At 45.6% G+C, this 14,826-nt stretch overlaps 1 protein-coding gene across 1 annotated transcript in view; it reads right to left on the bottom strand.

The window, feature by feature from the left end:
- Positions 1-14,826, bottom strand: part of sgsm2 (small G protein signaling modulator 2) — a gene marked incomplete at its 3' end in the record, with an annotated part of 116,221 nt that overhangs the window by 20,099 nt on the left and 81,296 nt on the right. Inside the window, exons 8-12 of the mRNA XM_083773537.1 lie at positions 12,524-12,648; positions 11,603-11,670; positions 4,237-4,400; positions 2,561-2,687; positions 1,759-1,896 (exon numbers count right to left, since the gene is read on the bottom strand). Coding sequence (XP_083629663.1) covers positions 1,759-1,896; positions 2,561-2,687; positions 4,237-4,400; positions 11,603-11,670; positions 12,524-12,648 — 622 coding nt within the window. The remainder of the gene's footprint in view (positions 1-1,758; positions 1,897-2,560; positions 2,688-4,236; positions 4,401-11,602; positions 11,671-12,523; positions 12,649-14,826) is intronic.

Below are 14,826 nucleotides of genomic sequence, written 5' to 3' on the forward strand. Positions count from 1 at the left end.
CAGGTGACTCTTACAGTAGTTATAGATCATCCATTGATTGATTGATTGATACATTTCATCTGTACTGTACGCATGGGGCCTGGGGAGAGGAAAGCACAAGAGCATTCTGGCAGTACGATAGCGTCATGAGATGAAAATACGTCTTCAATTAATCATACAATTAGTCAGTCTCAGATTGCGGTGCATATACGGTCCAGTAGATAATAATCACTACATCTCTTGACCGACAGAAAAAGCATTCTGGTCGGCAAACTGAATATTGATACTCATATTCCCTTTCATCCTCAAAACGTCATTAAAGACATTTGCCGGGGGAACCAGACTTCTATTGCTCTACCAAGACGGAATCCGCTCATCCATTAGTAGTTAAATAATCAATTCTAGTGGCTATGTAGCGTAGTGTGGCTCCATTCACTATTGACTTGCTTGGAGTCATTAAAAAGCAAAACAAAATCACCCCTGTGTGAAGTGAGGGGCACAATATGTTTTAAATATTATATTATTGGCAACATAATATCGACGACAATCAACTCCATAGACTGGTCTGGCAAATGATGGATGTCATATTGATGTCCGCTTTGAGCATTCACTCTGATGCTGATATCACTAAAGGTTTGGCTCAAAACGTCACTCTGTTCTTGGATGATGAACTCCAACATAAAGGGAGCTATAGTATACGGTGTGCGGACATTATCCTTTGTGCTTTTGATCTCTGTTCGTTTTGGAGTCTAGCAGTGCACCTAGCCTTCAAAAGGTTTTATGGATATGCACAGCAGCGGCTTTTGAACTTAAATAATGTTTCACATGATCTAAAAAAATCCCCCCCCCCCCCGTGCACTGTTGGGGTAGGCTACAAGCACAGCACACATAGACAGAGCCACAGGGGAGGGTGGGCTGGGGGGCATGATGTAATGGAAGGGTATAGAGCTCAACAGTCAGATTCTGGAAGTAGAGATTCCATTCATTTTCTCCACGGAGCATTTCTTTTAAATCGGTAAAAAAGAATGTCGTAAAAAAACAATGTTCAATTGTAAAACAGGCTGCACAGGAAGCTCTGTAGAAGCCACGCACGTCTTTATGCAATCAATGTATTTTTTTCAAAGAAAAAAACATGTTTAAAAACACAAAGCCAGATATGAATTAATATTTTAATTCTTCCGCTCTCTGCCATGGTCGTTTCATTGTATATAGGCCCTTATTTTGAAGGCCAACTGGTCCTGGGCCGTCTGGGCGGGTGTAAAGTGCCGCGCAATCGTAATTTATTTCACCCGAAACATGCATTTTTTTGGTAACTGCAATAATCAGTTTACTGTAGTTATGGGCTGTAAATAAAGCTTGTTTTGGAAATAATACACAATCTGGGAAAATGGGAGATAAATACATACAAATAAATTCTGTTTACACCGAGGCAGATGGAAGGCGGGACTGTTCACTTCGGGGTTCCTCGCATCCAAAAGAACGTATACATCCTTTATTTATATATAGCACTGTAAAGGACTCTCTGAAAGCGTCCGTGGTATAGGAGTGAGTGAATGGGAGATTCTTCTTCCGGGAGAAAAAAAGAAAAAAACAGCCACTCTGAAAGTATCTGAAAGTGTGGGTGGCGGTCGATGATGTTGAGGCCTATTGGGTGGTTTTTGAGGAAAGGGGTGAGGAGGAGGAGGAGTGGGGGATGGGGTGGGGGGGGGGGGTCAGGCGCGCGGTGCGGGGAGGGGGGGGTGAGGGGTGAGGGGGGGGGGCATTCAGGTAGATAAAAACCTTTCATGACATTAGGGTCTGTGAGGTTCCGCGAGCAGATCATTGAGATCATCGCGTGGAGCCTGTCCTCCTCCTCCTCCTCGTCGTCGTCCAGCGAAGGCGGGCGGCTGCCCGTGGTGTGGTGGTAGTTTATGGTGACTGTGGGGAGGGGGGGCGTTCGTAAACCGCCGCCGCCACCGCGGGACAACAGAGAACACAGTTAGACATGGAGGAGCGCTCCCCCATTCTCCGTATGCAGACCGCGGCCATCTTACCATAAGTTAATTAATCGCAAGGTGCTACCTATAGGTGCAACTTCCAATGGCAGCCCATTCATCCAAACAGAAAAGTCCTCTCTGATTGTATTAAACAACATCAAACTCGCCAACACTGCAGCTGTACGGTAAGCTTGAATTATTCTCTTTCTATATCCTGAAAGTGTTTGTTTCATAAAAATTCCACTGTATAGACATGTTATGAACTATACTTTGTGTCCTTGCAGGTGATTCTTTTTCCAAGTGCCGGAGTTTGGAAGTGCTCGTTAGATATCACTCAACTGCCCTGCGTAGGTACCACCTGTTTATAATTAGCACATAATTGCAAGAGGCAGCAGGACAAAAAACGAGTGCTTCCAAACTCTGACGGAAACATGGCCGCGGTCTGCAAATGGGCAATGCAAACAGGCCTCAGGAGGAGGGACACGTGACACTATATACATATATACATTCAGACTGTGTTGACGACGAGAACGAAACGATATGCTGCTGAGAATAGCGCACGCACAACACGCACACACACACACACACGCAAGTGTGTCACTCACTAGAGTCTTGGTGGTGTCCGGGGTAGACAATGCGGAACACGTAGTCAGCGGCCGTCTGTTCGTCTCCTTGGTCCTCCAGCAGCCGGGCGGTGCTGTTCCTCTTCCTCAGCTTAGGGAACACCTTGCCCTGTAATAACGACACACAGTACTTCAATATAGTATTGTTTGGCCCAATATATTATCCCATTTTGACCTGAGATCAGATTTAAAAAAAAATCTTCTAAATCCCGACAGTTTTCTGAAAAAGCTATGTGTTATGGTCTGGCTCCCGGCCGGCCCATCTGTCTCTCCACAGACCTTGCCAGACCTGGCAACCTCTCCACAGACCTTGTCAGACCTGGCAACTCCCACTTTCTCTTCCACTCACACAGTCAATTCACTCACCTGCCTCCAACTCCCTCGTCATTCCACCTGTGAACAATTCTTCAATCAACCTTCCCCCTATAAGACTGGACTCATTGCAAAACACCTTTGTGTTTCATAGTTTGATGTTGTTGATGCAAGTTCCTGGATTCCTGTTTGTTCCTGTTTTATGGCAACACTATTCATTGCTATTTCCCGCGTTCCTGAGAATTTCCCTGCATGCTATTCCAGTGTAAGACTTGCCTTATTTTCTGATTAAATCCTTAAACGGCTATTCTTGTCTGTGGTTACTCTGCATATTGGGTTCAAATCACTCTGCGTCATAACACTATGTTTCTATATGTCAGGCGTTCTTTTTTTCAAAAATAGCAGACCTACAAGTTCACGAGTGCCGCGCTATGAGCTTGTAGATCTGCTATTTTTCAATAGCTAAAGCATAACATAATGCTAACACCAAAATGGGTTATACAATCTTATATTTTATGTAGCTTATTGAACACCCAAGAACACATCAAGAAAAATGGCATAATTGTTTTTCCTCTGACAAAACCACTGTAACCCTAAGCCTAAGGTATATTGAGCGTCGCAGTCCCGCCCCCTCGAGAGACCCCGGAAAAGAATTCCCCCGTTCATTTTCCTCATAGACTTTTCTAAAAGTATTTGTTTAAAGACGTTTACGCTGCGGACAAAGCCAACTCGAGTTGTGACAAATCATGACAATAAACAAAAACATTTGAGCCGAACAAATAATTAGGAAGAACAACAACTTTGTAATTATTTATTTGGTCCAAAATATTGTGTTTGTTGTCATGATTTGTCACGACTCGAGTTGGCTTTGTCGCTTAAGAGGTCTTTAAATAAATACTTTTTGAAATGTCCATGGGAAAAATGCATTGGGAATCATTTCCTGGGCCTGGTGTCGTCATGAAAGGGGACGGGACTGCGACGCTCTATACAGGGGGATTGTTCCTTTAACTGTGTTGGCGGGCTGAGTGCTCTGACCAGGAGTATTATGGGATAGCTTGTGTTTACTTTCGGTTCTGGTGTAGAGGGTCGCTGGGTCGCTCTATTCAGAGGAAGCGACACATTATTTTTATTGTTTGCTACGGATAGTTTATACAGAATTTAGAACCCTGGCTGATAGCGTTTGTTCTTTTGAACTGCAGGTCCTAGTTTACCAAGTGTAGAGAGGGTTTCCCTTTGTTCTTTTGAACTGCAGGTCCTAGTTTACCAGGTGTAGAGAGGGTTTCCCATTGTTCTTTTGAACGGCAGGTCCTACGTAGTTTACCAGGTGTAGAGAGGGTTTCCCGTACCTTCCCTCTCTGGGACCAGAGAGGCGGCTCCAGTTGGCCCCGGGGCAGGAGGCCTGTCTCCAGGCAGGATAAGAAGGCCAGCAGGTGGCCTCCAGGGGGGAACTGAAGAGGAGGTCTCTGGATCCCATCCTGACTGACCATCACCAAGGTACCGCCACAATCCGCTACGGAGGAAAGGAAAAAAAGACGGTTAGCAAAAAGAAAAGTGTGCTCGGTGAGCACAAGTCTCCCGCCCAGGCCGGGTTGCCTACCCAGGGCCCGCAAACTTTGGAAGGCAGTCATAGCCAATTAGCATGGGATCTGAAAAATCCCAGAGATCAATGTGTACCGATTTGTGTGAGGTTTTTGTCACAGTTCAAGACAGGCTGTGTTGGGCCTACATACCATATACTGTAAAAATATATGGACAAAGCGTTCTCCGGGTCTGATATGGACGTAAGACGAAGCCTGTCAGTCCTTGAATTGTAAATCGCCATCTTTCTAGATCCGTTTGGGCCCATGCTGGCCATTGGCTGGCCCAGACAACGAGGCGGGACTTCCCCCCTTCTTCTTCATTGGTTTTTATTTTGACTCGAACGGGGGGTGGCTCCCGATCATAGACTGTAACGGTAGCCACGCCCCTCAGAACATAAGGCGACTTTATGGTCATTTTTTTAATAAATGGGACCATCATTTTCCAAAAAGAACATTATGACATGAGAAATGAGACTTTAAACTAGTGACTGGAAGCAGAAAGTATTCATGACCATGTTTATTAAGGGAATACAGTCTAGGTGAAGTTGGGCCCAAATACATGGACCTCTATGGAGATATGGGTTTTTTTGGGCCCAATGACAGCGCCACGACAGGCCATTATATGAACTTTCAGGAAGTCTCGATTTCCTTAGTGGCTTCACAAAATATCTGTCTGACTGCCCCCCTGCTACATACACGAGGACACTAGGTAATACTAGGAGCAAGATAATAGACTATAGGAACTTGGACCAGGGGCTAGATATGAGTCTGGGGTACAGGACTTAAATATTGGCAGGGGGAAAAAAACTATCAAAAACACAAAAAACACTACAGATTGAAATCACACAGAAAGGCTGGTGGGCAAGCACACAGACAAGCAGACATGAGGTTTGACACAATAGGCGGGGTAAAGGGGTCAGAAGGGCGACAGGAGGACTGGGGAGTAGAAAGACGAACAAACAAACTGGCATACACACTAGCAGACAAGCATAGAGGGAGACAGGCGGACAGACAGACAGGTGGGGGCAACTATGTACACCTTTCAGAATAAAATAGAACAGCGCACATCCTCCGATCTTGGTGCTCAGCCAAATGAAGAAAAGCAAAGGCTCGCAACTCACTTTTGGTAATGCTCCAAGTATTTATTCACAATCACAGCAGGCAGGACAGTTGTATGTTCCTGCCTGCTGTGATTGTGAATAAATACTTGGAGCATTACCAAGTTGCGAGCCTTTTTGCTTTTCTTCACGGCAACTACACCTTTCACCAAAGGTGCAGGACGTCCCAGAGTGGAACAGAGGGGGCTGGGGATTGGAAGTAGATCTGGCAGACGGAGAAAGAAAGGGAGCTACGCTGGGAAACCGGAGGAGCAGGAGGGCTATAGGTGCAGCTGCTGGAGTGCAGCCCGGAGATCCCGCTGCCGTAGTGCAGGCACTGGGCTCTGACAACTGGAGGACAGGCCCGGCAGCACGAGTGCTTCCTCAGCTTCGGTGGGGGACCAGGGGGAACAATTCACGAGGTTCACATGGTGTGTCTGCAGACATGGGTACTAGAAGGGGCGCCGGCGGGGACAACCAACCGGGGGGGGCCTCAGGCGGGGGAGGTCGGCGGGGACAGCCGACAAGGCCTCAGGCGGGATGATGGGGGACAACTAAGGCACCAGACCGGAGTGGGTGGGGCGGAGTCACGCTGGGCAGCAGTGGAGTCTTGGCCTCTCCGGACAGCAGCTGAGACTTTGAGTCGCTGGACAGCGAGGACTCAGTGTCGCTGGCCGGTGGACACTCAAAGTGGCTGGGCAGCTGGGGCTGCTGGACGCTGGGCAGCGGAGGCTCGTGGGCGTCGGGAGGCATGGGGTAACACCGCTGGGCAGGATCGGGGTGTGGAGCGGGTTCAGGCGACACAAGAACAGAACAGGCAGGAAGTGTATAGAGGAAGGAGGTTGGAGAAAATGGCTCAGGAGGTGCCAACTGTGGATGAGGGGCACCACCACCCCCACGACTCTCCCACCTGAAAGAAACCGCCAAATACTGGGCGAAGTCAGGGTCCCTCCTCCAATATTGAGCAAGTTGCTCAAGGAACTCGTAAGTCTTCAAAACAAAAAAAAACACCTCCCTGGTCACCCTAAAGCTCTTCCAGGTGAAGGGCAAGCTGGGCTGGTGAGCAGTCTGGGAAGCAGGTGGAAGACATGCAGGTTGTGAAGCAGGCTGATGGTTAGCAGGCTGATGGTTAGCAGGTTGGAGAGCAGGTGGGGAATCAGGTGGAAGGCTAGCAGGCGCGTTACCTATGGCAGCCCACAACCCTTTAATAACCCCATCCAGCTTGCCTGCTAGGTCGGGCCTGGAGTAGGCCAAGCGGGGAACCCGTTTCACGGGCTTGAGCTTCTGCTCTGCTGCACTGGTGGACGGATGGAGGCAGTCTTCCATTATGGAACTCATGGAGAGCAGCAGTTTGGCAAAATCGTCCACCTCTGCATTGTCCCGCTGGGTCCATTGTGGTCCGTTCGTACTGTCACAGTTCCAAGACAGGCTGGTGTTGGACACAAGCGCAGACAAAATGGCAGAGGACGAGGCAGAGTGACACAGGGCACAGGTCGAGTGCAAGGGGGTTCATTAAACCAAAACCAGAACAGGACACTAGGAGCAAGATAATACACTAAGAACTTGGGAAATATCACGAGGAGCTAACCATAGGCGGATCTAGAAACGATGGGCCCTTGGACCACCGTCATGCCTCTTCGCGGTTACGCGGACGCTCAAGCTCAAGGGCCCCCCTAGCTCAGGGGCCCCCATGGGCCCAACAGGCCCGTTGGATAATCCTCCCCTGGAGCTAACAAACACTGTCACTTACATTCACCAACGAACAAGGAACTGAAAACACAGGGGCATATAAATAGACAAAGACTAACTAGGCACAGGTGGACAACTGACAAATCAACACAGGGATTGGCTGGGGGACTAAGGGGACACAGGTGGAAAACAAAGACTAATCACAAGATTAGACAAGGCAGGTACAGAACTACAGGGTCAGACAGTAAGGCACAAAACAATACTACCAAATAAAGGTACACAAGTGTAAAGTAAAACTCTTAACTAAAACCCAATGAATACAAGAAAAATACAACAGTGATAAAGGACCGTGACAGTTTTGGACAGATTCTGTAGGAGTAGTAGCAAAAAGTGTGATTTGTAGAAAACGCACTATATGTAACCTGGCACACACGAGGCCTATAAGATCCAAGGAAAACTCCTGGGGGGAAAACATGTTTATTGTACAACTAAAGAATGAGGCCCAAACATGAAGTGGGCTGTTGTAGCGCCACCATGCTGATGATGGAGGTTCTTCATTGGCTTGGTTGGAATGTGCGTGCAAAGTTTCCCAGAAATCGAGCAGACTGCCTTCATGATGTCTGGGTATTTCATGCAAAACAGGCCACACCTGCACATTTTTGGAAGCAATCATAGCCAAATCGGAAAGCAATAAGAAAAATGTGACAGGTACGTCTTGATCACATGACTACAGAGATAATGTATACCGATTAGTAGTAACATTTTTTTTTTATTCTGGAGCTTTAACTGGCCGATTTGGGGAGGAAAGATTTGTGTGGAGACTCTTCCTTGTTTCCAGCAGTGTTGTTTTTGGCAGCAAATTTAGATTTTTGTTTTAGTCATAGTCTCTTGAATAGTTTTTATTTAGCTTTAGTCACATTTTAGTCACCGGGAATGTCTTAGCGTTTTAGTCGACTAAATATCATAGGATTTTAGTCGACTAAATCTACAGTTGATTTAGTCGACTAAAAATTATTTTGGCGGGCCTTGATGACGTCGTAATGACTGTTTTTACACTTGCTCAAAATAGCCGATCTACAAGCTCGCAACGCGTTGCAGCGCGCGCTTGCTGCTATTTTAGCTTGCTGTTATTTTCAGCATGCAACCAAGTGTAAAATGACTTATACTGGATCTCTTGTCCACTAGTCCCTTCCTAACATTTTAGTCTAGTTTTTATTTGTTGACAAAATTGTCAATATATTTAGTCTTAGTTTTAGTCATCATTGCTCAGTTTCCATTTAGTTTTCATCAGTGGAAAAATGTAGTCGACGAACACTTCTCGTCTTAGTTTTAGTCGACAAAATCAACACTGGTGAGCACCTGGTTATTCTTGTTTTTTATGGAGGGAAACTTGTCGGGTGGAAATGGGTGTGGCTTATTTGGCGAGTTTGCGTAACAATTCAAGGAATCAAAATAATTTAGATCGTATGACCTTCCAAAAAGGTCCAAAACGTGAATCGTATGTTGCCATTTCTTCCTAGCCTTGCGTTGTGATACTATAATACTGCCTGGGGGCAATATGTGACCCAGGCCAGCAGAATGTGCCTCATGTCGCCAGAATGAACATGCCTTAAATCAATAAATAAACTTTTTTTTTTTTTTTGTGATTTTCTTTTTTTTTCATATTAACACAGTTTGAATGTTGAAGAAGGTTTTCATTCAAACAGATTGTTCATTTGGGCAAATGAAATGTATACATTTATACGTCAAAGTGGGCTTGTTTTTTAACAAGTTTCTGGGGGCAGAAGAGCGCAGTTCAGAGATTTGCATGCAGGTTTTCGATTGGTCCTAGAATCTCTTTGTCCTCAGGTTTGCTTGCTGTTTGCTGTATCTGTTTTTTTTAAATAGCAAATCTACAAGCGCACAACGCATCATAGCCTGATGCGTCGGTTTTATTTATTTAAAATACCGGGTCAATTGTCTGACTTTGATTGCTTAAAGTACACCTGCATAAAATGCTGTACTACAGCTATTTACAACCAGGTAGTGTATAAGTTAAATTGAATTGTTGTACTTTCAAAAGGGTTTATTGGGGCACCTAAGGTGTAAGATCTTCTTCTGCCCTTTGTTTCAGTGCACACATGTAAAAGCATTGGTCTAAAACTACATAGCCTATATCCATTGAAAACTCAGTTAGCCTATAGTTACTTTTTAGATTGTATTATTACAAAACATACACTAAACAACTTCAGTCCTATATTTCTTTACTTTAACTCAAGTAAAACAACATGTACTTTCCCACACCTAAGTGTCCACTCAACTGTCATTGACAGCTAACCTAGTGGGGGAGTGGTTAGTGGGTGGGGGAGTGATTATGCAAGTATCTATTGTCACACCCATTCCAGAGGTGCTACATTTTCAGGGAAACTTTGCAGAGCAAATTCTCTACTTTGGGGTATCTGTTTCAACAAGTTTTAGATGGTCATATCTCCTTCAATTATTGTCCAATGTCATTGAATGATACATCATATGAAAGCTTACATTCTGTACTTTAATAATCTGTAAAAATGTGTAATCTGTAAAAATCGACTTGAGGCACTTTTTGCTGGAGTTGGTCACATATATGCATTTCTTTCACGGCAATCGGGATGCTGCGTTCATGACTTGAGGCCTTTTGTACAAAACGGGGCAAACATCGGAAGCCAATCAGGATGGAATATGAAAAATCGGACGTATCCATCTTGATCACATGCCTATTGAAATAGTGTGTAAATGGTAAATGGTGCATTTATATAGCGCCTTTATCCAAGGCGCTTAACATAGATTGTGCATTACATTCACCCATTCACACACACATTCATACACCGATGGCAGAGGGAAACCATGGAAGGCACCAACCAGCACATCAGGAGCAATCAGGGATTCAGTGTCTTGCTCAAGGACACTTCGACGCTAACTCTGAGGGAGCCTGGGTTCGAACTGGCGACCTTGTGGTCGCCATCCAGCCACTCTACCCCTGGGCCACCGCCGCATGATGTGTACCAATGTATGATGTATGGATGTATGGATAAGAGTCTTGACTCTTATGGCCATGCCTTCGGGTTGGCGGAGACAATGTGGCTCATTGTCTCCGCCAAGTGTAGACCGACAGAGGGGGAGAGCGAGGAAAACAGGGAGGAAGAAAGGAAGCACTGACGGATAAGGAGAGTTCTCTCTCTCTGACACACACGCACACACACACACACACACACACACACACACACACACACACACACACACACACACACACACACACACACCCCATGTACGAGCGTGGCAGGACCGTCGGAGAGAAGGTGAAGAAGGGGTCACTGAGATAGATGAAACACAAACAGAAGTGACCCTTGCTTTCCTGCTCTGCTGCACCCTGATCCGTTCCAGCAGGAAATGAACACTTATAAAGACGGACAATCGATAGCTTAATGTGACAAGCGCTTATTAAACGCAGTCGTCCCTCGCACGACATGAGCCTCCTCGGCTCCGAGACAGAATGACCGTACTGTTATAGAGCGTCGCAGTCCCCTCCCCCTTTCAGAACGACGAGTGGCCCAGGAAATGAAATTGCAATGCATTTCTCCCATAGGATTTTCTTTAAGTATTTATTTAAAGACGGTTACGCCGCGGACAAAGCCAATCGGATTGTGACAAATCATGACAATGAACACAATATTTGGGCCGATCAAATCATTAGAAAGAAGAAAATAAAGGCAGGAGACAACACTATTTGTTTTGTTTTTCTTCTTATAAATGATTTGATCGGCCCAAAACATTGTGTTCATTGTCATGATTTGTCACGATCCGAGTTGGCTTTGTCCGCGGCGTAACAATCCCCCCCCCCCCCCCCCCCCACCTTCACTTAATGTGGCCCTCAGGTTAATTCCGGAATACTGACATGTTATGATTTCAGCTGTTACAATTCAAACATGCAAACATGACCCGCTTCAATTACTACAGTCTAAATCAGTAGCTTTGCCGAGTAGTATTACAAATAATGTAATTGTCTTTTTTTTTATGTCCAATATATTTGTATTTAGTTAAAATGACTTTTCAGGATTTCAATTCAAATATAGCAAAAAAATTGCCGATCTACAAGTTCAAAACGCGTCGCGATCATGCGACGCGTTTTGAACGTGTAGAACGGCTATTTTTGCCACGACATGCATGCAATGTGGCCCCCTCTGGAGTGAGTATGGAGATATTAATGGCCCTCTCCATCGTCACCCCTGCTCTATTCAAACGTGTTGTGACAGGAGCTGTGTTTAAAAAGAGACATCCCACAGAGCGTTGGGAACGGGACAGAGGAGGTGCTGGTGTGTGTGTATACTCACGTCTCTGGTGACAGTGCATACACACTATCTGGCGCAAGGGAACGGTCAATGCATAGTCCCAGTAGATGCTATATTGTGTAGGAGACAAGAGAAGAGATAAAGGAGGGGGGCAATTATAGAGAGGCATTTAAGAGCTATATAGAGGAAGGGACCAGTGAAAGAAAACAAAGCCATATTAAAACACAAGAGGTGACACTAGTGCACAATTTTAATTTAACCCATTCTGGGCGGGAACCCCGTTTGGTGTTAGCATTATGTTATGCTTTAGCTATTGAAAAATAGCAGATCTACAAGCTCATAGCGTGCCACCGAGTGGCGCGCTACGAGCTTGTAGGTCTGCTATTTTTGAAAAATCGAAGAACCACTGACATAGAAACATGGCTTTTTCAGAAAAATGTCAAGATGTAGAAGACATTTTTTTAATCTGATCTCAGGTCAGAAATACCCTTTGTTTAGCAGGTTTTCCTTTTTTTCACAGAATCAAAGGTTTTAGAGCTGACTGCTTACTCATATTTTAACATGTAAACATTTACTTGACTTTCCCATTCTCGACATCAGGCCTAAATGGATTTAATCTGGCAGTGAATGAGTTCAGGACATTTTTGTTTTTTTTAAGGTTTACGGTGCCAAACTGCCTCCCCCTGGCCAGCCGGGGCGCCTGATGGAGGGGAAAGGAACTGGTCGGAATAACGTGTTCCTTCCACGCGCTACGTCCAACCAGGGAAACTCCCCCCTGTCAGGTGTAAAGGAGCAACTTGGACACTCAGGCATGAAGGAAGCATGATTTCAAGTCCATTGCTCTCCCCATGTTGGTGGAGGGTGTGTAGAGCCCAGGATCACATTAGATGATTGACACAGGGGTGAAAAATGGGTTACAAAATCGTGGGATAAAAAAGAAAAATAAAAAAAAGTTTACGGTACCTCTTCTCCAGATCACAGTCTCCCAGCGTGCCGTTGATGAGCTGGTTGGGCGTCCACTTCAGGGTGAGGGTGTCTCCGGCCTGGTGGAGGGACAGGTAGCCACGCAGCACCTCCATGTCCTTCTTCTGTGGGGACAGGAGGACAGGAGGACACAGAATCATACCATGAATTGTCTGTCCATACCAACTTTCTTTGTCAGCAAGAAAGTGCCAAACATGTCAAACATGAATGCACTAGGGCATTAAGCAACTAGTAAATCCACTAGTCGACCTTGTTGGTACTAGTTGACTAGCTAAAAGGAAGAAAAAAAATGTTTTGTTTAGGCCTCAAGATCAGGTAGATAGTCACCAATGTACACAGTTTTTAAATGTACAAATATTTATTCCCCCCCCCCCAAAAAAAAGGGGGGGGGGGTTAACATAAAGTAGTTAAAAAACTAGTCGACCAGTAAAACTAGTAAACTAGTCAACTAGTAAAAATGACTAGAAGTGAATGCCCTAGTATGCACACAGAGTAATTCATCCTGTTTCATCCTATTTCCTACTAGCCATAGCCTCTAATGCAATTTACAATTTAGGCATTTAGCAGACGCTCTTAATCCAGAGCGCTTTACATTAAGCAAGAACAAAAAACATGCCAATACGTCATACTGTATACAGTACATAAAAAAAAGTAGTAGACTTGCAAGATATGGGGGGGTGCAAGGCTCCAGACTTCCCAAAACAAACTGATCAGGCTATACTACTTGGCCTCACTCCCCTCACGGCCTCACCCACCTCACCCCTGCCCACTTTTATTTTTATTTTTTAAGATATTTTTTTGCGGCTTACGCCTTTATTGATTTTTTAAGGGACAGACAGTAGGCTGACAGGAAACGGGAGAGAGATGGGGGGGATGACATGCGGTAAAGGCCGTGTCGGGTCCGGGAGTCGAACCCGCGGCACACCGCGACTGGATCACCAGTCCGGTGCCCAGACCGTTACGCTACGGCCTGGGCCACCCCTGCCCACTTTGACAGGCTGGGATGACTTGGGGTTCAACAAACCATGTGCAACCCAGATTCGGCACAAACAAGGGACTAAATTCGTTTCGCTCCTATAACGCCACCAAAATGTGGAACGCCCTACGAACAGCCATTAAGACATGCACATCCCTTGACTCCTTCAAAACCGCTCTCAAAGGGCACCTACGGAGTACGGACGGCTGCAATTCGAAACTGGCCCCCGTCAAATCTGAATATATTTTTTGTTTTATCCCACGATTTTGTAACCCATTTTTCACCCCTGTGTCAATTATCTAATGTGATCCTGGGCTCTACACACCCTCCACCAACCTAGTCCCCATATATGGGGGACAAGGGGAGAGCAACGGACTTGAACTCATGCTTCCTTCATGTTTGAGTGTCCAAGTTGCTCCTTTACACCTGACAGGGGGGAGTTTCCCTGGTTGGACGTAGCGCGTGGAAGGAACACGTTATTCCAACCAGTTCCTTTCCCCTCCATCAGGCGCCCCGGCTGGCCAGGGGGAGTCAAATCTGAATCTTTACTGTATACGTTTCTTTTCCCTTTTTACCTGAGTCCTTACATGATTTCCTTTCCGTTTTTATATAGAAGTGTAGAGAGACAGAGAAGAAGTAAAAGTAGAAGAAGAAGTAGAAGAAGAAGAAGAAGGTAGGCAGCAGAGATGGGGGTGGAGAGGAAGATGAGGAACTGCTAAAGCTCCATCTCTGCACGCAAAGCAACGCCAGGGCCCCGCTGTGTGTGTGGGTGACAACGTGCGCGTGCAACGGTTATGTTTATGCACCGAGCGTGTGTGTCGTACAGTATATCATGTACAACAAGTACGTGTGGTTTTCTAACCAACCCACGCGTCATATCCTAACATACACCCAGTCAGAGAGGGTGCATGAGCCCAGTGGGAGGCGCGCAGAGTTACTAAAACATTCCCTGAAAGATCTTGGCAAAAGCAACATCCTGAAGAGGAGGAGAGGAGCGGGTCCTCTTTGTACTACGTCCAGTTACATGGTTCCTACATCTATTCTGCACGTTTGGACATACTGTGTGGTGTGCCAAGTTAAATGCACGCATTATACTGTAGCTGACTGTACACCATTTGGATTTTTAGATAGGCTGTTGCATTTTAGATTTGAAGTTTTATATTTGTGATCGGCGAAATGATTCAGTGTTTTTAATGGCACGTGTTTTTAAAAACACGTTTTTTGACAGTACTCCTGTATTTTGTCCAAACATCACGCAAATACAGTCTCGCTATAGTCATTAAACATAATGGGTGTTTCAGGTTTT

Source organism: Protomyctophum parallelum (genome assembly GCF_964188405.1).
Source record: "Protomyctophum parallelum genome assembly, chromosome: 9".
Classification (NCBI taxonomy): Eukaryota; Metazoa; Chordata; class Actinopteri; order Myctophiformes; family Myctophidae; genus Protomyctophum; species Protomyctophum parallelum.